Source organism: Sciurus carolinensis, unplaced genomic scaffold (genome assembly GCF_902686445.1).
Source record: "Sciurus carolinensis unplaced genomic scaffold, mSciCar1.2, whole genome shotgun sequence".
In the NCBI taxonomy this organism is placed as follows: Eukaryota; Metazoa; Chordata; class Mammalia; order Rodentia; family Sciuridae; genus Sciurus; species Sciurus carolinensis.
In genome coordinates, this window is record NW_025920213.1 from 346674 (window position 1) to 370250 (window position 23577).

The 23577-nt window shown below is 44.6% G+C and overlaps 1 protein-coding gene across 1 annotated transcript in view; it reads left to right on the forward strand.

Annotated features, from left to right (window-relative positions):
• Positions 1-905: 905 nt before the first annotated feature.
• Positions 906-23577, forward strand: part of LOC124975116 (zinc finger protein 665-like) — a 43665-nt gene continuing 20993 nt past the window's right edge. Inside the window, exon 1 of the mRNA XM_047538001.1 lies at positions 906-1021. Coding sequence (XP_047393957.1) covers positions 1019-1021 — 3 coding nt within the window. The 5' untranslated portion in view covers positions 906-1018. The remainder of the gene's footprint in view (positions 1022-23577) is intronic.

Here is a 23577-nt window from a genome sequence, read left to right on the forward strand (position 1 = left end):
ATTGGTCACGTATGATAATATTCTGCATACATTTCTTAAGACCTCACTTAGTTGCGAAGGCTGGCTTTGAACCTGCGAACCTCCTGCCTCCATCTCCTGAGTCACTGGATTACAGGCATGAACCACAGCACCCAGCTCTTTTGAATTTTTAGTGAGAATGTTAGAAAGTCTTCAAATACACCTGTGACCCACATTTTGTTTGTGTGGGGCATTGCTGCTTTAGGGTATTGTTTCATAATTCAGATACCTCCTGGTAAGACCAGAGAGCAGAAAAGTTACAAAAATTAAAGTAATTGTTTTATATCATTTACGTTCATAAATAACACATACGTATACCATTAATAAGTTGATATGATCAAGGTAGATATGAGACACAGTTAAATGCAAATACCTTCCTGGACGGGCTAGATCCCACTACGCAGCGGAAGCCATGCCTTAAAATAGCCGCCTTTGAAGCTCTGGGTTCAATCTCCAGAACCTCTAAAGAAAAAGCGGCGCGGCGGGGCGGGCTTGAAACCCCCGTCCAAGTTAAAGAGCTCGGCCTGGGCCACTGGGAAAGGCCTGCCTCAAAACTCAGAAAATAAACAGATAAAAGGACTGGGATGTTACTCAGTGAGAGCCCCTGGGTTAAATCCCTAATACTGGAGGGGGAAAAAAAACCCAAAACAACAAAAAAAAACCAAAACAGGAGCCAAGAGCCCGTCACTCTGCTCTCCTTCCTTCCCTGGTTGGATGCGATCGACTGTCACTCAGAACCGTGCGTCAATGGGCGCCGCTCCAGGGGGCGGGCCCTGGCGCTCTGTCCAATCAGCAGCTCGTGCATGGGCGCTGTCCAATCCGGCACGCAGCCCGTGAGGAGGGGGCGGGCTTCCGCCGTTCGGTGCCGCTTTGGCCTCGCGGAGTCCGACATCCTTCGGATCCACCTCTAGACTCGCGCTCCTGCGCTCCTGCTGCGGGTGTGGCGCCACCAGGAGGTGCCGGAAACCCCGGAGAGAGCGCCGGGTTCCCGACGCCCGGGATGGTGAGTGAGCGGCGGGCCTCTTGGGACTGGGGGCGGCTGTCCGGACCCCGAGGCCCTGGCCAGGCGGGAACTGGGGACGACCCTCCGTGGTCTCCAGTCTGCAGACTGAGTCCTGGGGCAGCTCAGCCGCAGTGCACCTGGCCATGCTGGTGCAGTGCAGGTCGGCAGCCCGGGACCCAGCACACCCTCTCTGGTCTCTGCACGGTTGCCTCAGCCCCTGACTGAACCCTGCCTGGCACCAGCTGCCCGCAGCCCACCGTGGTCTCCAGTCTGCAGACTGAGTCCTGGGGCAGCTCAGCCGTAGTGCACCTGGCCGCGCTGGTGCAGTGCAGGTCGGCCGGCCGGGACCCAGCACACCCTCTCTGCGCTCTGCACGTTTGCCTCAGCCCCTGACCGAACCCTGTCTGGCACCAGCTGCCCGCAGCCCACCGTGGTCTCCAGTCTGCAGACTGAGTCCTCCTGGGGCAGCTCAGCCGCAGTGCACCTGGCCGTGCTGGTGCAGTGCAGGTCGGCAGCCCGGGACCCAGCACACCCTCTCTGATCACTGCACGGTTGCCTCAGCTCCTGACTGAACCCTGCCTGGCACCAGCTGCCCGCAGCCCACCGTGGTCTCCAGTCTGCAGACTGAGTCCTCCTGGGGCAGCTCAGCCGCAGTGCACCTGGCCGTGCTGGTGCAGTGCAGGTCGGCAGCCCGGGACCCAGCACACCCTCTCTGATCACTGCACGGTTGCCTCAGCTCCTGACTGAACCCTGTCTGACACCAGCTGCCCGCAGCCCGGAGTCGCCACAGTTGTGTGGTGGAAATTGGGACAATCAGAGAGTCCCCACTGTGTGTGTGGTTCCTGCGTGAGAACAGCCGTGTCTGCTGGGACCCCAGTTCCTCCTCCCTCCTGAGCCTCTAAATGCAGAGGAAGCCGCATTTCCAATGTAGAAGTCCGCCCTGCAGCCTCGCTCTTCATTGGTCTGTGAATAAAGTCCTAAGTTTCCAGCTCCCTGTCCACATTCCGATGCCAGATTCTCCTCTCCAGACTATGAACTGTTTGTTTCCCATGCTGCATTTCATACGGACACCATAGTTTTCTAATTTTTTTTCTCCAAGTATTGAATGGCACATTTTAAAGATTTGTTTTTATGTTTTGAACATTTTTTCATGAGAGGAAAGTAGACAATTCCTTGACCATTTGGGGGGAAAATGTGTATGCCTTTCCCTTTGTCTTTCCTAGGCTCAAAAACTCACGCGATGTTTCATGTTTCGAGTTGAGGTTCCCCCTGCAGAGGTCACTGTGCGAGGCGTTCTCACTCCGCCCTCCCATCTTTCCTGGGCCCTGGGTTTCAGAACTGCCTGACACAAGGAGCCACGACTCCATGTCTAAGACCTGGAGTGTCTGCTGAACACCATTCCCGGGGTCTTGTGCTCCTGGAGAGGAGTTGGAATTGTCAGGTTGGAGCCTCTCAGGGGAGGAGCTGAATGTCCTGCCCTGGTTTCTCCTTCAACTAAAAGGCATCTCTGTTTCTTTTAGCAGCTACTGTGAATAGCACTACAGTGAAAATGAGAGCGCGGTCATTTCTTTGACATGCTGATTCCGACCCCTTTAGATGTGTACCCAGAATCGCTGTTACTGGATCATATGGCAGTTCTATTTTTAGTTTTTTGAAGAACCTTTATACTATTTTTAAAAAAACTGCCTACAGTTTATGTTCTAACCATCATTCTATAAGGTTCCTTTTTCCACGTCTATAGTGTGGAGCTCTTGTTGTCTTGCACCTTTTAGATATTGGCCATTTTGACAGCCCCGTTCAGGCTGTAGGAGGTTTGCTATTTGATGCATTAAGTCCCTGATGCAGGTTATAATCCAGTGCCTCAACCAGGTTGGTCAAACTCGTGGTACTGGTGAGGGGCATTGGAGAATTAGAAAAGAAAGACACATGCAGATTATGAAGATTAAATGGCTTGGGTCATGTGGAGTGCTGTTTTCTGATGGAGAAGCAGATCTAAAGAGTTATACCAGCAATTTTTATTTATATGTCTCATTATCAGGTTTAAGACTATGCAAGCATTGTTCTTTGTACTTAGAAAAGTTACAGAACTAGAAACATCTATGCAACTTTTCCACAGTTGCAGTGTTAGGAGCTTTATGTGGTGTTCAAGGAGGTCCATTGTTTAAAGTTACTATTTAGTGGGCAGGCTTAGGAGTAGCAGAGCTGGTGAAACTTTGTGATTTTCGAGCATGAGAATTCCTCTGTCCCTGGGAGCTATGTGCCTGAGATCAAGGTTGAAGCTGATAAGACTCTTGCACTGAGCCTCCTCAGGCTGGATGTTGCCATAGCAGCTAGGCATTCTGTGCCCTTGCATAGAATCTTTCCCAGGAAGCAGGCACGCTGCAGCCATGAGGTCATCATAGAGCCCCGATCTCTGTCACTGCTCTCCATAATCCAGCCTGTCAATTTGCCACTGGAATAGTGTGCTGGGACTTTCTCTGGGATTTGTGCCTTTTAACCCCTTTTATTCATTACTGGTGGGGAGATTATAGCCCAACCAAGTACTTGTGCACCAATGTAAACCCATATTTTTGATCTATGAGGTTTTGAACGTGCTCAGTTACCTTTGCTCACAGAACCCAGGAGTTTAGGATGGCGTCCCTGGAGAAAAGGTGTTCAAGTTGAGACTGTCAGTGCATGGGTAAACTCCTTCTAGGAGAACTGGAGTTACTACTGGGGTGAAGTGGGGGAGGGAGCTTAGGAAGTGCCAAACTCCCACTCAGGCGGCCAGTGGTGTCCTTTATTTTCCTCTTTAAATTCATGATTCTGGCTAGATAGGAGCTCAGCTGTCTGCAACAGCAGGTGGCAGAGTGTGCTGGTAGATCTGGATCCCGTCTAGGGTAAACTGACACCTTGAGATTTAACTCATTGTCTTTCTTGGTCTCAGGTAATGAAGCCATGGAAGTGTTTTCATGTCCATTTTAAAAAATCACTCTTTTCTGTGGTCTTTAAAAAAATTTTTTTTTGTTGTTATTTTATTTAATTAATTAATTTATTTATATGTGGTGCTGAGAACCAAACCCAGTGCCTCACACGTGCTAGGCAAGTGCTCTACCACTGACCTTCCTGTGGCCTTGATACTTGTGGATATGTGGTCCTTTCCTCTCTCAGTACTAGATTAGTTAAGATGCAAACCACAGGACACTTTAGAGTAAGAATATGTATAGTCCCAATCTTCCTCTCCTAAGTTTCAACTCATTTGTGACATGACTTTGTCTAAGGACTTGAAACACGAGTAGATATTTATTCAGTGTATCCATAGATGGAGGGAGAGTCAGGAGTTCCCTATTCTGCCTAATTTCCAACATCATCCTCAATTAACATCTGCCTTTTATTTTTTGCTGGGGTTTGAACCCAGACTTTGCACATTCTACATGCACGCTCTACCAGTGATCTGGGCCCCCAGCACCCAGGCTGATCATCCATTCAAATCTAATGTAGTTCTTGATACATTTGGATTCATACTGCCTTCCTATGGCACTTGACAATAGAAAATTTACATACAAGTGGATTCAGCTATGGATTTTGTTTGTATTAGGAATCCTTAGTTATTATTAATGTACTATTACAGTTTCATAACATATGTTAGTGTCAGGTAATGAGAGCTACTTGTTTTGCTCTTATAAATCAAAGGATTTTTTGACTAATTTTGTGTATACTTTTCTTTGCAGATGAATTGTAGGGTGTTTTGTTTTGTCTCTTCTTTCACTAAAAGGAAAGCATGCTGAAATTTTGATGGATAATGTTGAAAATTAACTGGGAGGAAAAAGAGCATTTGAAAGATGTTTTATTATCCACAATGGTGTATGCAATTGAGTTTTTTATTTACTTATGTACATTTTAATTTCCACTAAATTCTAACATATTTACTTTTAAAGCATTCATACACATGAAGTATCACATGGATGAGGCAGCTCTATAATATTTATCTGGTGTTTTCTATGGTTTAATTGAATGTAATGTGACCAAAATTGTGGCTGGCCCGAGTAACCATTGCTTCCCACTGTCTTATTTGTCTCTTCTTAAGGGTCCACCCTCTTTCCCCACCCTTTGCATTTCAGTTGTCTGGCCCAGTACTGCTGTGTCCTCATGTGTTCTTATGGTTCACGTGTGCAGTTCTACAAGTCTGTGCTGATGGTGAATCATGTATCCTCATACATGATACAGTTTCTGTAAGCATAGAACAACAACTTACTTTCATCTTTAGTTCATGATAATTCATTTTTTCCATATCTTTTCAGTGTTGTTTAATTGTATCTATCTGATGTGATATTTTACATTTTTCTAATTAAGTTTTGGAGCCTTTTAACGGTTATTGACTCTTGAGTTATCTCCTGTGTAAATTGCTCAAGCCTGCTTTACTTTGGTGTCCCTATCTTTTCCTTTCCTCTTAAAAATGTTTGGTTATACATGAGGGAATTTTTTTTCCACTAAGTCACTTCTCTTTTTACCTTTTAATGGTAGCATTTGGTGAATATAATTTTTCTTTTAATGTTGCTGAGTTTTATGATGTTTTTAGCATGTTGTTTTGTATAATTTTGAAAATAACTCAAAATCATTTTGGTTTTTAGAATTGAAACCAAAATAGCCCTACCACTGAGCTACATTCCAGTTTCGTTTGAAATTTTATTTTAAGACAGAGTCTTACTAGGTTGCCCAGGCTGGCATAGAAATTTCCATCCTCCTGCCTTAACTTCCCAAGCAGCTGGTATTACAGGTGTGTACCACCATGTCCACCCTTTAACTCCCCTTGTTATAATAATTTTGGAACATTTTCTGTTTTGCATTTATATTTAAGTATTACCTCTGGAAATGATTTATAGTGTGATATGAGGAAAGGCTACAATAGCATTTTTTAGTCACATAGGTATCCCATTTTCCCCAGCAGCTGTCTCTGGAAAAGGTATCATTCTTCTACTTCCCTGCAGTAAACTCTTGTCATTTATCATTGTTTAGATTGCAAGTGTCTTTTTAAAGGCTCTGTCTTTAGGTCAACAGGTCTGTTTATCCCTCTTATTCTAAGTTGCACACCGATGCTGTAACTTTGTAACTGGGGCCATGTGTGGCATGACCCTTGGCTGGTGTTGGACTGCATGATGGACTGCATGTACAATGACCGGTCACACACAGCCTAGGTAGTGTGCCCTTTAGGTGTCAGTGCTCTGTATGATGATTGCAAAATAAAGAATCATGTTACAGTTATTTACAGGATTGTCAGCTACCCTTGGTGTAACTGAGTCTTTTATTTCTTCTGTTAATTGTGATTTTCTGATTAATTCTTCATATTTACTTTTTTTAAGTTGTAGATGGACGTGATATCTTTATTTATTTTATGTTGTGTTATGGATCAAACCCAGTGCCTCACAGGTGCCAGGCAAGCGCTCTACCACTGAGCCACAGCTCTAACCCGTTTCCTTTTAAAGCATGCATACACATGATTTACAGGAATCTGCAGCATTTCCCAGAATGTATATCCAACATTAAATCAGTCAGTCTTTAATATACATATATATGTATACGTATATATTCATGTGAGTGTGTGTATGTATGTATATGTCAGATATTATGTATAATGTTTCCTTCTCAAATATAACCAGAGTTCTTCCAATCTTATTTGTCTGTTAAAAGCATGAACTTTTGACATTGCTGACACTCTGTGGATATGCTCATTTTCAATATCTTTAAATTTTGCTCTTTGCCTAGACCTGTCTTTCTGTACTCTCCTTTTCATAAAGCTTGTCTTCTCCAAACTATTGAGACTGATGATTATCTAATGAATTCTTAGGCTCTGTATTTGTTCAACTATTAAGAATGTGTGTTTTCTATTTTTATCTTAGCTTTAGATGCAGCCCATTTTTATAGCTTTTCTGTGGTATGATTCACATGTAATAACCTGTGCATATTTAAGGTATATACCTTTATCTTTTCATATATAATCCATCCATGAAACCAGCACCACAATCAACATAGTTAATGTATCCACTCCCCTAAAGTATTCCCTGGTTCTCTTTTAAAATCCTTCTTTTCTGCTCTTCACCACTTTTTAAAATTAAATTTTATCTTATTGGGCAAAGCAAAAAACAGAATAAGTTTCAAAATTATACACATCCATGAATTATTACAAAGGGACACCCCCTGCAGGCACTGTCTACATCAAGAATCAGAACTCTGCTAGGCAGGATGGCACATACCTGTGTTCTCTTCCACTCGGGAGGCTGAGGCAGGAGGAGGATTGCAAGTTCAAACCAGCATCAGCAACTTAATGAGGCCCTAAGCAATTAGTGAGACCCCATTTCAAAATAAAAAATAAAATGACTGGAGATGTGGCTCAGTGGTTAAGTAGCCTGGGTTCAATTCCTGGTACCAAAAAAAAAGGAACAGAACACTCAGGATGCCTGAGATGACCCTGTATGCCCTCCTCCTCTCCCTGTCCACTCTGTTTTCCTTACTTGTCCTGCAGAAACTACCTTTCTGTTCCAATGAGCACTATTAAGGTGTTCTTCAAAGCAAACAAACAAAAATAGAAGTGTAAAAATTTCTTTATTAAAGTATAAGAAAAGGAGCTAACGGGCACAACTGTGGGCCCGTCGTCACCTACCTGGTGTATCAGGACTTGTACGCACACATCTCATTTTGTTTTCACAAATTTGTAAAGAAATGAGGAAAATGTTATTCCCTGAGTTCTGTGTGCAGCTCACCATTGATGATCACTTTTCGAGGACCCTGTGGACTCGGTGAGCAGCAGTCACCTAGGTTTGTCCCCTGTGGATTTTCCTCAACTGGGAAGGTCATCGTTTCCTGACCACGTGTCACACCAGGAGCGCCGTAAAAACACCTAGGAAATGTTGAGGGAAAGTAGCTCCAGTAGCAATTTGAATACACTATTACTAAAAAAACATGAGAGGTGACGGAGAACCTCCTGTGACCTCCAGATGAGATCGGCTTCAGAACTAAATACTCATGAATCAAGTGCAGGTTTCTTTTAAATATCAGAGTCATTTACAGGGTAGCAAGATCAGCCTCCCTAGGACTTAAGGGACGTACGTGGAAAACACACATGAGGCACTCGGATCAGGAGGTTTCTCAGGAAAATGTCACATTGCATCCCAGCACATTCCAGAGAAGGGATGGAGGCTCGGTGAGCTCAGCATCGAGGACTGTGGCCGGTGGAGGTGGAAGAGGCAGAGGCAGGGCCAGGACTTAGAGACAGCACTAATCACTAAGTAGATTAGTCTTCTAAGGAAATATTAAAATTTACAGGCAGAGTAAGTTCAGTGGCCCTTCATGAATTTATTTGTAAGTTACAGGGAATAGGATGAAAAAATAATATATCAGAAACCACCACATGGTGTAAATATAAGTTTGATTTTTTTCAATTTTTCAGATGTGTTTAGGTGTGTACTTGGATTTCATACAAAATGTATTTTTTACCATTGACCATCTCCAAAAACATCTGAAAGCCTCACATTACTCTTAGTTCCCTTAGCTACAAAAGGTCTTCCCCAAGATGCCTCTTACTTATGATTTGGTTGTCATCCACATCTCCTATGAGGAGGTACAGTTTGGGCCTCAGTGAGTCTCCTCTCTGTGCCTATGTGTGTGACAGTCTCTTGGCCTCAGTGAGTCTCATCTCTGTGCCTGTGTGTGTGTGCGCGACAGTCTCTTGGCCTCAGTGAGTCTCATCTCTGTGCCTGTGTGTGTGTGTGTGACAGTCTCTTGGCCTCAGTGAGTCTCATCTCTGTGTCTGTGTGTGTGTGTGATAGTCTCTTGGCCTCAGTGAATCTCTTCTGTGTGTGTGTGTGTGTGTGTGACAGTCTCTTGGCCTCAGTGAGTCTCTTCTCTCTGTGTCTGTGTGTGTGTGCGACAGTCTCTTGGCCTCAGTGAGTCTCTTCTCTCTGTGTCTGTGTGTGTGTGTGACAGTCTCTTGGCCTCAGTGAGTCTCATCTCTGTGTCTGTGTGTGTGTGAGTCTCTTGGCCTCAGTGAGTCTCCTCTCTGTGTGTGTGTGTGTGTGTGTGTGTGTGTGACAGTCTCTTGGCCTCAGTGAGTCTCATCTCTGTGTCTGTGTGTGTGTGAGTCTCTTGGCCTCAGTGAGTCTCCTCTCTGTGTCTGTGTGTGTGTGTGACAGTCTCTTGGCCTCAGTGAGTCTCCTCTCTGTGTCTGTGTGTGTGTGTGACAGTCTCTTGGCCTCAGTGAGTCTCCTCTCTGTGTCTGTGTGTGTGTGTGACAGTCTCTTGGCCTCAGTGAGTCTCATCTCTGTGTCTGTGTGTGTGTGAGTCTCTTGGCCTCAGTGAGTCTCCTCTCTGTGTCTGTGTGTGTGTGTGACAGTCTCTTGGCCTCAGTGAGTCTCTTCTCTGTGCCTGTGTGTGTGTGACAGTCTCTTGGCCTCAGTGAGTCTCCTCTCTGTGTCTGTGTGTGTGTATGACAGTCTCTTGGCCTCAGTGAGTCTCTTCTCTGTGCCTGTGTGTGTGTGTGACAGTCTCTTGGCCTCAGTGAGTCTCCTCTCTGTGTCTGTGTGTGTGTGTGAGTCTCTTGGCCTCAGTGAGTCTCCTCTCTGTGTGTGTGTGTGTGTGTGACAATCTCTTAGCCTCAGTGAGTCTCCTCTCTGTGTCTGTGTGTGTGTTTGACAGTCTCTTGGCCTCAGTGAGTCTCTTCTCTGTGCCTGTGTGTGTGTGTGTGTGACAGTCTCTTGGCCTCAGTGAGTCTCTTCTCTGTGTGCCTGTGTGTGTGACAGTCTCTTGTGTCCTCTGCTGCAGGTGCTCACTGCTCCGTGGCCCCAGGTCTGGAATACAGATCTCTGTGTGAACGTACCCTCAGGCCGTATTCAAGTTGGATGCTGGGAGGTGTACCAGGAAGAAAGTGGACAAAGATGATGGCTGAGGAGGCTCAGGTCCCTGTGGTGCGGAGGCCACAGGGCAGGTTACACGTCTGAGGATCAGTGCGCCCCCCAGAGCAGAGCCTTCCGTCCTGCCTCTAGAGCTCTCTGGTTCTCCTCCACCACAGCCTCTGCGTGCTCTCCTGACACAGGAGCCGCCCTCCTTTCCTCCTGATCACTTGTGTGGTGTGTGTCTGCCTTAGGGCAGTGTCGGGCTGGTTTTCTGGAGACGGTGTGATTGGAGGGATTGTGGACTCCCACAAGTGCTTTTCACTCGCAGTTCCTAGAGGACCTCAGCCTCTGTGCTCCCCTTTCCTCCTACAGAGCAGCTTGAGAGTTGGGGTGGAGGCTTGTGTGGGAGCAGCTGGGCACCCTGGAGAATGCAGGAATGTTCTGGCATAGGCTTGTATAATAGGTCACGGATTGGGGCTTTGGGGTCATCTTCCCCCAACTCTAGCTTCAGTTCCTTGCAGACACGTTGCTGGTCACCAGTAACCTTCTAGTAGTGAGAGGAAAGATGATCCCTGTGCTGTGGGTCCTCAGGGCTGTGGAAGGAGATCGAAGTGTTCCAACGAGCTGGGAGGTCATCCCAGGGGATTTCTACAGGTGTTTCCAGGGCAAAACTCACTGCATGCAGATTCAAGGCACAGCGCAGTGCCCCATGGTGGGGCGATCGTTCAGTCCTTAAGTGGACGTAAGGACATTTGTGGAAGAATGTCCCACTTGCAGGATGATCTGACTGGTCCACAGAGGGAGACATGTTTGTGTTCAGCTCAGCAGTCCCGCCCCCCGAGTGTGTCAGTTTGAAAACCATGCTCACTCATTTCAGGCTGTGGGTTTTCGTTTGTTTGTTTTTGGTACGGGGGGCTCTTAACCACTGAGCCCCGTCCCTAGCCCTTTTTCCTTTTGTTTGATCAGGCCTTGCTAAGTTGCTGGGGCTGGCCTGCAACTTGTGATCCTCCCGCCTCAGCTCCAAGCCCCTGGGATGACAGGCGTGTGCCACTCTGCCCACCTGAGCTATGTATTTCATCAATAGTATTTGAAAGACATAAAAATATTTCCCAAGAGGAAAGATACAGGTGGATTTCAGTCAAAAAGAGTTGTACACTAGGCCACCTTTTGAGCCTACAAAATGGTCTTGTTGAGGGCCCTGTTCTTTCTCTGGGCCTCCCCTGCTGCCATTATGCAGAGGGGTCTTTTACACAGAGTGAGAGAGAGAGAGAGCACTGGAAAATAGGGATCAAAAGGTAGATGTGTTTCTAATTGTGATGGAATGGAGAATTTATTGACCTTTCTGAAGATATAATTTTTAGTGAGACTGTTTACATACTGTCATAGTGCCAAATTCATATCTGGGTAGCAAGTAACCGTATTTTAAAGATGCATTGATACACTAGGAAAGCAGGCATCTCTATGTTAAGTAAAGAAACACTTGCTTTCTGTCCTCGTCCCCATTGCCGATCCAATAATGACAACAAGGATTTGAGAAAGTTAAAAGTAAGTTTTCTTGCTGTGCTTGTGAAGGAGAAAGAGAGAGTACTCCTGTCCCAGAGGCTGGGATTCTAACTGCCCTGGGGAGCGATGGGCCCACAGTGATAAGACTGCCCTCCAGCTGTGCCCCGTTGGGAGTTTTGCCTCACTTGCACCCTTGCTAGAGAGCCATTTCTTAGATCTTCTGGTGCCAGCCTTGAAGTCTTGAGTTTTTCATTCCTGTGGTGCAAGAGCTGGAGGAGAGATAATTAGCCAAGGATGGGAAGAAGGTTATTCTTGTTCCTCTCATGATTAGGAAGGGGGAGAGGGAGAAAAGAAAGGAAGAAAATAAGTAAGTTTTAAAATACATCACATTCCCTGCTGTCAATTTTTATGGAAAAACAGGTGACTACACCTCTCAGCTGATTCCTGTGCAATGTGGGAGGTGAAGTGTTCCTAGAATGGAAGGTCGTTGCCTGTTGAAATTTTTTCTTTTGGATTTTCACTAGAAGGGACAGAGAGGCAATTCCAAATTCCAGCCTTGGTGGTGACCTGGAAGAAGCACACTCGTATACAGCAGTTTCTTTGACTGATTGCTGTACATACTATTTGAACTGAATTTTGTTGGGGGTTGGGTTGCTTTTGCCATATTTTCCACTCTCCCACCATGATTAAGAAATGGTCTCTAATACACTGCTTCTCTGAGGGCTCAATTTAATATTACTGCCATGGATACCCTTTGGAGGAGAGCTTTTGACAGACACCTATTCCCACTGCATGTGAGTTTCTTGGCATAATTAGCCCTCATATTTTTAAAGGTGTAGTTTCTCTTTTCTGTTTACCCTGTACTTTGGGTTTTCCAAAAAGCATGTAACTTCTGTTGGACATGCAATGTTTTGCTCAAATGTTTGACCACTTCTGCAGTGACAGATATTCAGCTGTCCCTGCATTGAGGAAGGGAGCCCATGTCTTAGCATCAGGTCATTCCAGGGGACTAGTTATTTTGGAAGATTTTTCTTTTCTGGTATAATAAACCTGATTCACACAGAAATGTTGTTTACCAATACAAGAAAATATTTACAAGTTCCTATGACACAGGAAATTGGGATAAACTCTACTTGTCAATCATAGAAGATTATATTTTTACATATTTAGACTTTATAGTAAACTGCCTGTTAGTCTTTGGATTGGTTGAGTGCAAAAGACACAGTTCTGAGTCCCTTGCTGAAAGTCCATTGGAGGCACGACCCTCACCGTGGCATTTGAAGATACTTACCGAGGCTCCTTCCCACAGTGGGCACTCCTGTGGACGTGTTTTATCAGGAGCGGCCAAGGCTTCGGGCAGAAGGCTGAGCCCAGGGGAGTCTCTGCACTGGGCAGTGCTACCCCAGAAGTCAAAGCCTTCTTTGCCCCTTTCCTCCTTCCCATCAGTATGAAAAGGTTTGTATTTGTCTGATACAAGCTGAGGTTCAGGGCCCTGATAAAAAGTTTGTTCTTTCTTGCCCTTTTGGTTGCTGGACAGCAGCCTGATTTCTCCTGGCCACCTAGACGTCAGTCTTCTGGTGACCAGGCTAGTGCATGATTGTCACCTGATTTGGTGTGGCCACAGTCTATATGAATGCCAGTACTTTCAAGAGCCTGCTTAATGCCATTGTTCTTAGCTGCAAAGACTCCTCTTTCCTTCCAGATGGCTCCATGTGTTTATACTCTCATGAGAGCATGTTTAGGGTCAGGATAAATGCTTACCTTCTTTCCTTTGGTCAGTGAAAGCTCTTGTCTGAGAAATCAGCTTGACTTTTTGGGTTGATGTTTTCGCAGCAGAGCCTCAGCTTTCAATATCTGTTTTTCCTTGACTGCAGAGTATGCAACTGTCCACTGGCCTTTGTTCATGAATTTGCTTCTATCAGAAGAGGCCAGTCTGGCTCAATGAGAGGCCACTGAAGCAAGGATCACTTGCTCTCTGAGTTGTCATGCTGTATGGGCCATTACCATCTGCTGGCAAGAAGGTGACTTGATTTAAGGTGGCCTGGGTCCTCTTGAGGTTGACACTTGGAGACTCTTGATTTAAGGTGGCCTGGGTGCTCTTGAGGTTGACACTTGGAGTGTCTTGATTTAAGGTGGCCTGAGTGCTCTTGAGGTTGACATTGGGGTGTCTTGATTTAAGGTGGCCTGGGTCCTCTTGAGGTTGACACTTGGAGTATCTTGATTTAAGGTGGCCTGGTTCCTCTTGAGGTTGACACTGGCAGTGTCTTGATTTAAGGTGGCCTGGGTGCTCTTGAGGTTGACACTGGGGTGTCTTGATTTAAGGTGTCCTGGGTGCTCTTGAGGTTGAACTTGGAGAGTCTTGATTTAAGGTGGCCTGGTTACTCTTGAGGTTGACACTGGGGTGTCTTGATTTAAGGTGGCCTGGTTCCTCTTGAGGTTGACACTTGGAGTGTCTTGATTTAAGGTGGCCTGGTTCCTCTTGAGGTTGACACTGGGGTGTCTTGTTTTAAGGTGGCCTGGGTGCTCTTGAGGTTTGACACTTGGAGTGTCTTGATTTAAGGTGGCCTGGGTGCTCTTGAGGTTTGACACTTGGAGTGTCTTGATTTAAGGTGGCCTGGTTCCTCTTGAGGTTGACACTTGGAGTGTCTTGATTTAAGGTGGCCTGGTTCCTCTTGAGGTTGACACTGGGGTGTCTTGATTTAAGGTGGCCTGGTTCCTCTTGAGGTTGACACTTGGAGTGTCTTGATTTAAGGTGGCCTGGTTCCTCTTGAGGTTGACACTGGGGTGTCTTGATTTAAGGTGGCCTGGTTCCTCTTGAGGTTGACACTGGGGTGTCTTGATTTAAGGTGGCCTGGTTCCTCTTGAGGTTGACACTTGGAGTGTCTTGATTTAAGGTGGCCTGGTTCCTCTTGAGGTTGACACTTGGAGTGTCTTGATTTAAGGTGGCCTGGTTCCTCTTGAGGTTGACACTTGGAGTGTCTTGATTTAAGGTGGCCTGGTTCCTCTTAAGGTTGACACTTGGAGTGCCTTGATTTAAGGTGGCCTGGGTGCTCTTGAGGTTGACACTGGGGTGTCTTGATTTAAGGTGGCCTGGGTCCTCTTGAGGTTGAACTTGGAGAGTCTTGATTTAAGGTGACCTGGGTCCTCTTGAGGTTGACACTGGGGTGTCTTAATTTAAGGTGGCCTGGGTGCTCTTGAGGTTGACACTGGGGTGTCTTGATTTAAGGTGGCCTGGTTCCTCTTGGGGTTGACACTTGGGGTGTCTTGATTTAAGGTGGCCTGGGTCCTCTTGAGGTTGACACTGGGGTGTCTTAATTTAAGGTGGCCTGGGTGCTCTTGAGGTTGACACTTGGAGTGTCTTGATTTAAGGTGGCCTGGGTGCTCTTGAGGTTGACACTGGGGTGTCTTGATTTAAGGTGTCCTGGGTGCTCTTGAGGTTGAACTTGGAGAGTCTTGATTTAAGGTGGCCTGGTTCCTCTTGAGGTTGACACTGGGGTGTCTTGATTTAAGGTGGCCTGGGTGCTCTTGAGGTTGACACTTGGATCATCTAACAGGATGGCCTGGGACCTCCCTACCCCCAGCACTCAGCTGACACCCATCCTTCTGTTTGAGCAGCACCAGGACTCGATGAGGAACATGCAGAGAAGTGGGTTGTCCTAGAGTGGGTTTCTCAACTTCTTGTAGCAAGTCACAAGGGGCAGTCAAGACACGAAGGCAGGAGAACCCTCCTTTTACTGTGTGGTCAAGCTGTTTTCACAGATGGGCTACTGACCACTGTCCCCAGTGTCCATATGAGAACTCCAAGGGCTGCCCCTTCTTTCTCCTTCGTATGTAGTCGTAATGCTTTTGTGGGTCCGGCAGGCCTAGGGCAGGGGCTGTCATGAGGCTTTGTTTTCACCTCTCAAAGGCCGCTTGGCTTGCTGGCGTACAAGTTGAATTCTTGATTTCTGTTCCTTTTAGGGCTTCACACAGACATTTGGTTATTAATCTAAAATTAGGGACCCAAATATGGCAGAACCATGACATTCCCAGGAACACGCATTTCTGCCTCTGGTTTCTGACTTCTTAAGATAGCCTTCTTTCAATCTGATATCAAAATTCTGGCTAATCTGACATTTCCGATAAGTGACTTTTTACAACCTGATCCTTTTAGGGACGCCTCATACGCACATGTGGCGTGGTGCTTTAGAGCAGTAGTATTTGAAAGGTGGTTGTGAGCAGGTCAACCACATGTTGGTAAAGGAGCCCTTTATGCAACTGTGACCCTCACAGCTAACAGTTTTGTTAGACACTCTTTCAGCAAAACAGAAGAGATTTTAACTCCCTGAGGTAAGACAGTCTGGCAATACTGGATGGTTTGCTTTTGTATTGAACTTCTATCACTCAAAAGCAAACTGTAATAGAAATTCCTTTTCAGTGGGATGCAAAGAATTCACATTTAAATGTACTGCTTTGAACCAGCCATGGTTGCCTGGCATTGCAGTTAGCAGGGTGTACGGATTAGGTCCTGGGGCTGAATGTCCTACTCAATGTGAGTTACAGCTCTTAGGTCTTGTGGCACAAGTTACTCATCGGCGTGAGTTTACTTGTTTTGTTTTTTACAAGCAGGGCTGGAGTACTGCAGGGTGTTTGGTGAAGCCAGTCCCACCCATGTTTTAAGCGTGTCCACAGGAGGCTGGATCCCTACCAGCGCTTCTCCTAAGGGTGCTGCTTCCTGCTGGGCAGGTGAGCCCCTCCTTAAACAGCATCCTGTTGGTGGTGACATCGATCGTCCTCCTCACAGCCTGACTCACCTTTTGGCTGACCTCCAGCACAGCAGGCTGTTGCCCTTCCTGGATGACAAGTGGAGACTGGGCCAGGACACGTCTGGTGGCACTTGCAGGTGGATTATGGGTTTTTGGGTGAGAGGGTGTCTGAGTTCTTAGCTCACACAGCAGACCTCATCCAGGAGATGCTGGACAACCTGCGTGTACAAAGCCCTGCCTCAGCCTGCGTTTCCCAGGTCGCATTCTAGGGGTGGGGGCACAGGATGTGGTGAGCCTGACTGGTCCTGTCACCATTATCACCAGGTCACGGGCTTCAGGTGAGTCCCCACTGTCAGTTGTGCCAGGGCTCCTGCTGGGCCTGTTCTTACTGTGGGCATGTTTTCAAGAGAGGCCTGGCCTTCCCATGCTGTCTCTGGGCTCCCTTGATGACCTCTTCATGGTGGCTGCCAACACAACAGGAGGTGGCTTTGGCTTCTGGTCTTCACAGGCAGGACCTTAGAGATGATCTCAATGAGCTGTGAGGGTGATGTCGGTTTCTCCTGTCACTCACTGAAACTTCTTCCTTGGCCAGGGAGTTCTGTCCAATGAAGTTCACGTTGACCATACAGAGTTCTCTTTTTTTAAACCAGGGATTGAACCCAGGGTCCCTTAACCCCTGAGCCACATCCCAGTCCTTTTTTTGTTTCATTTTGAGACAGGGTCTTCCTAAGTTGTTCGGAGTCTAGCTAAATTGGTTAGAACCTCAGTAAATTTCTGAGGCTGACTTCAAACTTCTGCAATCCTCCTGCCTCAACCTCCCTAGTCCCTGGGATTACCAGCCTGCACAACCATACCTAGTCCACACAGAGAGGTTTTGCGATGTCCTTCTGTAGAAACCAGCAGGGCCTTGAACAAGTGCCTGCATACATGGGGACTACAGGAGGCCGTGGTACCTGCTGGGCTCTGTGCGAACAAGGACTCCATTCAGAGCCCCCCGCTTTCAGGCAAATGTTCAGAGGTTCAGGACACACCAGGTGGGGGAGCTTGCTGGAGGCCTTGTCTCTCCTAAGATACCCTGGCCTCCGCTGGGGGCCGAGGGGGTTGCGGCCTTGTCTCTGAGGCGGCTGGCCCCTATGGATCCACATGAGCAGGACCCTGCTTGTGTCCAGAGCTGTGAGGTTGCCGGCTCTCTCCTCTGGCCGTCGGCTCTCGTCCACTGCTGTGTTTTCTTCCTGCAGTGGTTCATCCTGTCCTCCTCCCTGTGCATTTAGGTTGATGGGATACTGCCATAGGAACAAATGCTCTGCCCCTGTGCTGAGAGTCCCCTAGCAAATGGGCGTCCTGTGAATCTTAAATAGGAGGCCGTCCCTGTCCCCAAGTCCTAATCTAGTGGTTCCAACACCCAGCGCCATGTCCTCTTGTGTCTCTTTCCCAGCTTGAGCCAAGGAGGCGGAAGGCAGGGCAGAGGCCAGTCTTCTTCACTCACTTCTCTAAACCCCAGCAGCTTTCCTGGGGTTTTCCTTCTGTCGGAGGGCCGGTGCTCCTGACCCAGTGGAATGATTGGCAGCTGCCTGGGACTGGGCTGAGAAGTGGTGTGGGGCAAACTTTTATTTTCTGGAGTTTTGGTGTCTTTGCACACCAGAGGCAGTGCCTTTTAACACCATCAACTTAGTCTCAGGCCAGGTAGACTCCTCGTGTAACTTCGTAAATACCCGCACATGCAGAATTCTTCTGTTTACCTACCTCTGACAGACCAATTCACATAGCAAGATCATGTAATAATTCAGAACGTCATTCAGTGCCCTGATTGTTACAGGAAAACATTATCTTTTTAAAGACAGACTTATACCTATTTGTGGCCATCTCAGCCAAGATTGTTCCCAAGAGTCTAAGGTGTTATTAATGCAGCATTGCCCATGTGTTAAAGGGTAGGAACATTCATTGAAAAACACAGAGACAACCAGAGTAGATCCCCCACACCAGAGCCAACAGACGGGACCCTTTAAAACAGACCATATGATGGAGCATCTCCTGGGTCCCCTACTGCCACTTAAATACAACTCTGACACCAGTGGACATAGATGTCCACAGAGAGAGCGGCCCGATGTTCCCCTGTAGGGGACCAGATGTGTGGAATCAAGGGTCTCCGTGTGCACCTGGCGGAGCTACCAGACGTCCCCATTAGCATGACGTCCCTGCATTCTGCTTCCTCTTCCTAGAGCCGTCCCACGGTGGAGCAGCCCACACCATTCAGGGAGAAAGAAGCAGGGGGTCCCCAAAGCTCAGGAGCCTTGGCAGCTGCTGGGAAGAGCCTCAGACCTCCCTGTACTTACAGGAGCAGCTCCTCCAGGACCACCTGAGGCAAACCCACCTGTCTCCTAATTCTCGTGGCACAGTTATCAATAATCTCATCAGCCGCCTCACATCCTCAGTGTGGAAGTGGGTTGCTCAGAGCGCCAGACCTGGCCAAGAAGGCTGGAGCAGGGCACCCTATTTTCTTCATGGTGACCAAAGTTGATACCAAAAGCTTGGTCCTTGTCTACAATCCTGATCCAATAATGAGAACAAGGTTCTGAGAGAGAGGAAAAGGAAGTTTTTAGGCCTGGGGGTGTGGCTCAGTGGTGGAGCACTTGCCTGGCATGTGTGAGGAGGCACTGGGTTCAATTCTCAGCACCACATATAAATAAATGAATAAAATAAAGGTCTATAAAATACATATTAAAAAAACTGAAGTTTGCTTTGCTTTTTTTTTCATTCCTACTAGTCTCTTTAAATTTTATTTTATTTTATTTTTTTATTATTTTATTGTAAACAAATGGGATACATGTTGTTTCTCTGTTTGTACATGGCGTAAAGGCATACCATTTGTGTAATCATAAATTTACATAGGGTAATGCTATTTGATTCATTTTGTTATTTTTTCCCTTCCCCCCCACCACTCCCACCCCTCTTTTCCCTCTATACAGTCCTTCCTTCCTCCATTCTTGCCCCTCTCCCTAACCCTAACTCTAACCCTAACATTAACCCCTCCCACCCCCCATTATGTGTCATTATCCACTTATTAGTGATATCATTCGTCCTTTGTTTTTTTGAGATTGGCTTATCTCACTTAGCATGATATTCTCCAATTTCATCCATTTGCGTGCAAATGCCATAATTTTATCATTCTTTATGGCTGAGTAATATTCCATTGTATATATATACCACAGTTTCTTTATCCATTCATCCATTGAAGGACATCTAGGTTGGTTCCACAATCTGGCTATTGTGAACTGAGGAGTTATGAACATTGATGTGGCTGTATCTCTGTAATATGCTGATTTTAAGTCCTTTGGATATAGGCCAAGGAGTGGGATAGCTGGGTCAAATGTTGGTTCCATTCCAAGTTTTCTAAGGAGTCTCCACACTGCTTTCCAGAGTGGCTGCACTAATTTGCAGCCCCACCAGCAATGTATGAGTGTACCTTTCTCCCCACATCCTCGCCAACACCTGTTGTTGCTTGTATTCTTGATAATGGCCATTCTAATTGGGGTGAGATGGAATCTTAGGGTGGTTTTGATTTGCATTTCTCTTATTACTAGAGATGTTGAACATTTTTCCATATGTTTGTTGATTGCTTGTAGATCTTCTTCTGTGATGTGTCTATTCATTTCCTTAGACCATTTGTCGATTGGATTATTTGCATTCTTGGTGTAGAGTTTTTTGAGTTCTTTATAGATTCTGGAGATTAGTGCTCTATCTGAAGTATGATTGGCAAAGATTTTCTCCCACTCTGTAGGCTCTTTCTTTGCATTGCTGATAGTTTCCTTTGCTGAGAGAAAGCTTTTTAGTTTGAATCTATCCCAGTTATTGATTCTTGCTTTTATTTCTTGTGCTATGGGAGTCCTGTTGAGGAAGTCTGGTCCTAAGCCGACATATTGAAGCTCTGGACCTACTTTTTCTTCTATAAGATGCAAGGTCTCTGGTCTGATTCCGAGGTCCTTAATCCATTTTGAGTTTAGTTTCGTGCATGGTGAGAGATATGGGTTTAGTTTCATTCTGTTGCATATGGATTTCCAATTCTCCCAGCACCATTTGTTGAAGAGGCTATCTTTTCTCCATTGCATATTTTTGGCCCCTTTCTCTAGTATGAGAAAAATTGTATTTCTTTGGGTTTGTGTCCGTGTCCTCTATTCTGTACCATTGATCCACCTTTCTATTTTGGTACCAATACCATGCCGTTTTTGTTACTATTGCTTTGTAGTAGAGTTGAAGATCTGGTATTGCGATACCCCCTGCTTTACTCTTTCTACTGAGGATTGCTTTAGATATTCTGGGTTTTTTATTCTTCCAGATGAATTTCATAATTTCTTGCTCTATTTCTGTAAGGTACATCATTGGGATTTTAATTGGAATTGCATTGAATCTGTATAGCACTTTTGGTAGTATGGCCATTTTGACAATATTAATTCTTCCTATCCAAGAACATGGGAGATCTTTCTATCTTCTGAGGTTTTTTTAAATTTCTTTCTTTAGTGTTCTGTAGTTCTCACCGTAGAGATCTTTCACCTCTTTTGTGAGATTGATTCCCAAGTATTTTATTTTTTTTGAAGCTATTGTGAATGGGGTAGTTTTCCTAATTTCTCTTTCTGAAGATTCATCACTTATGTATAAAAATGCATTGGATTTATGAGCATTGATCTTGTAACCTGCTACTTTACTGAATTCACTTATGAGATCTAAAAGTTTTCTGGTGGAATTTCCTGGTTCCTCTAAGTATATAATCATATCATCAGCAAACAGGGATAGTTTGAGTTCTTTTTTTCCTATTTGTATCCCTTTAATTTCTTTGGTCTGTCTAATTGCTCTGGCTAGAGTTTCAAGGACGATATTGAAAAGAAGTGGTGAAAGAGGGCATCCCTGCCTTGTTCCAGATTTTAGGGGGAATGCTTTCAGTTTTTCACCATTTAGAATGATATTAGCCATGGGCTTAGTGTAGATGGCCTTTACAATGTTAAGGAATGTTCCCACTATCCCTATTTTTTCTAGTGTTTTCAGCATGAAGCTGTATTTTATCAAATGCTTTTTCTGCATCTATTGAAATAATCATGTGATTCTTGACTTTAAGTCTATTGATATGGTGAATTACATTTATTGATTTCCTGATGTTGAACCAACCTTGCATCCCTGGGATGAAACCCACTCGATCATGGTGCACTATCTTTTTAATATGTTTTTGTATGCGAGTTGCTAAAATTTTGTTGAGAATTTTTGCTTCGATGTTCATTAAGGATATTGGTCTGAAATTTTCTTTCCTCGATGTGTCTCTGTCTGGTTTAGGTATCAGGGTGATATTGGCTTCATAGAACGAGTTTGGGAGGGTTCCCTCCTCTTCTATTTTATGGAATAGTTTGAGAAGTATTGGAATGAGCTCTTCTTTAAAGGTTTTGTAGAACTCGGCTGAGAACCCATCTGGTCCTGGACTTTTCTTTGTTGGTAGGCTTTCGATGACTTCATCTATTTCATTACTTGAAATTGGTCTATTTAAATTGTGTTTGTCCTCCTCGTTCAGTTTAGGCAATTCATATGTCTCTAGAAACCTGTTGATGTCTTCGAAATTTTCTATTTTGTTGGAGTAAAGATTTTCAAAATAACTTCTAATTATGTTTTGTATTTCCGTTGTGTCTGTTGTGATATTTCCTTGTTCATTCCGAATTTTAGTAATTTGGGTTTTCTCTCGTCTTCTCTTTGTTAGTGTGGCTAAAGGTTTATCAATTTTGTTTATTTTTTTGAAGAGCCAACTATTTATTTTGTCAATTTTTTGTATTGTTTCTTTTGTTTCAATTTCGTTGATTTCAGCTCTGAGTTTAACTATTTCCTGTCTTCTACTACTTTTGGTGTTGGTCTGTTCTTCTTTTCTAGGGCTTTGAGCTGTAGTGTTAGGTTGTTTATTTGTTGAGTTTTACTTCTTTTATTGAATGCGCTCCATGAAATAAATCTTCCTCTAAGTACTGCTTTCATAGTGTCCCAGAGATTTTGACATGATGTTTCTTTGTTCTCATTTACCTCTAAGAATTTTTTAATTTCCTTCCTAATATCTTCTGTTATCCATTCATCATATAATAGCATATTGTTTAATCTCCAGGTGTTGGAGTAGTTTCTGTTTTTTACTCTTTCATTTATTTCTAACTTCAATCCATTATGATCTGATAAAATACAAGGTAGTGTCTCTATCTTCTTGTATTTGCTGACATTAGCTTTGTGTCATAATATATGGTCTATTTCAGAGAAGGATCCATGTGCTGCTGAGAAGAAAGTATATTCGCTCTTGGTTGGATGGTATATTCTATAAATGTCTGTTAAGTCTAAATTATTGATTGTGTTATTGAGATCTATGGTTTCTTTGTTCAATTTTTGTTTGGAAGATCTGTCCAGTGGTGAGAGAGGCGTGTTAAAATCACCTAGTATTATTGGGTTATGGTCTATTTGGTTTCTAAAATTGAGAAGGATTTGTTTGACATACATGGATGAGCCACTGTTTGGGGCATAGATGTTTATGATTGTTATATCTTGCTGATTTATGCTTCCCTTAAGCAGTATGAAATGTCCTTCTTTATCCCTTCTGACTAACTTTGAATGAGGATGGATACTCCAGCTTTTTTGCTGAGTCCATGTGCATGGTATGTTTTTCCCCATCCTTTCACCTTTAGTCTATGGGTATCTCTTTCTATGAGGTGAGTCTCTTGCAGGCAACATATTGTTGGATCTTTCTTTTTAATCCAATCTGCCAGTCTATGTCTTTTGATTGATGAATTCAGGCCATTAACGTTCAGGGTTATTATTGAGATATGATTTGTATTCCCGGTCATTTGGTTCATTTTTTAAATTTTATTTATTTATTTATTTTTTTGACACAACTTGGTTCCTCCTTTATTTGACAGTTCCTTTAGGATAATTCCTCCCTTTGCTGATTTGCTTCTTTGTGTTTTATCTCTTCCTCATGGAATATTTTGCTGAGAATGTTCTGTAATGCTGGCTTTCTTTTTGTAAATTCTTTTAGCTTTTGTTTATCATGGAATGGTTTTATTTCATCATCAAATTTGAAGGTAAGTTTTGCTGGGTATAAGATTCTTGGTTGGCATCCATTTTCTTTCAGAGCTTGAAAAATGTTGTTCCAGGCCCTTCTAGCTTTTAGGGTCTGGATTGAAAAATCTGCTGATATCTGTATTGGTTTCCCCCTGAATGTAATTTGGTTCTTTTCTCTCACAGCCTTTAAGATTCTGTCTTTATTTTGTATGTTCGATATTTTCATTATAATGTGCCTTGGTGTGGGTCTGTTGTAATTTTGTGTATTTGGAGTCCTATAAGCCTCTTGAACTTGATTTTCCATTTTATTCTTCAGATTTGGGAAATTTTCTGGTATTATTTCATTGAATAGATTGTTCATTCCTTTGGTTTGTTTCTC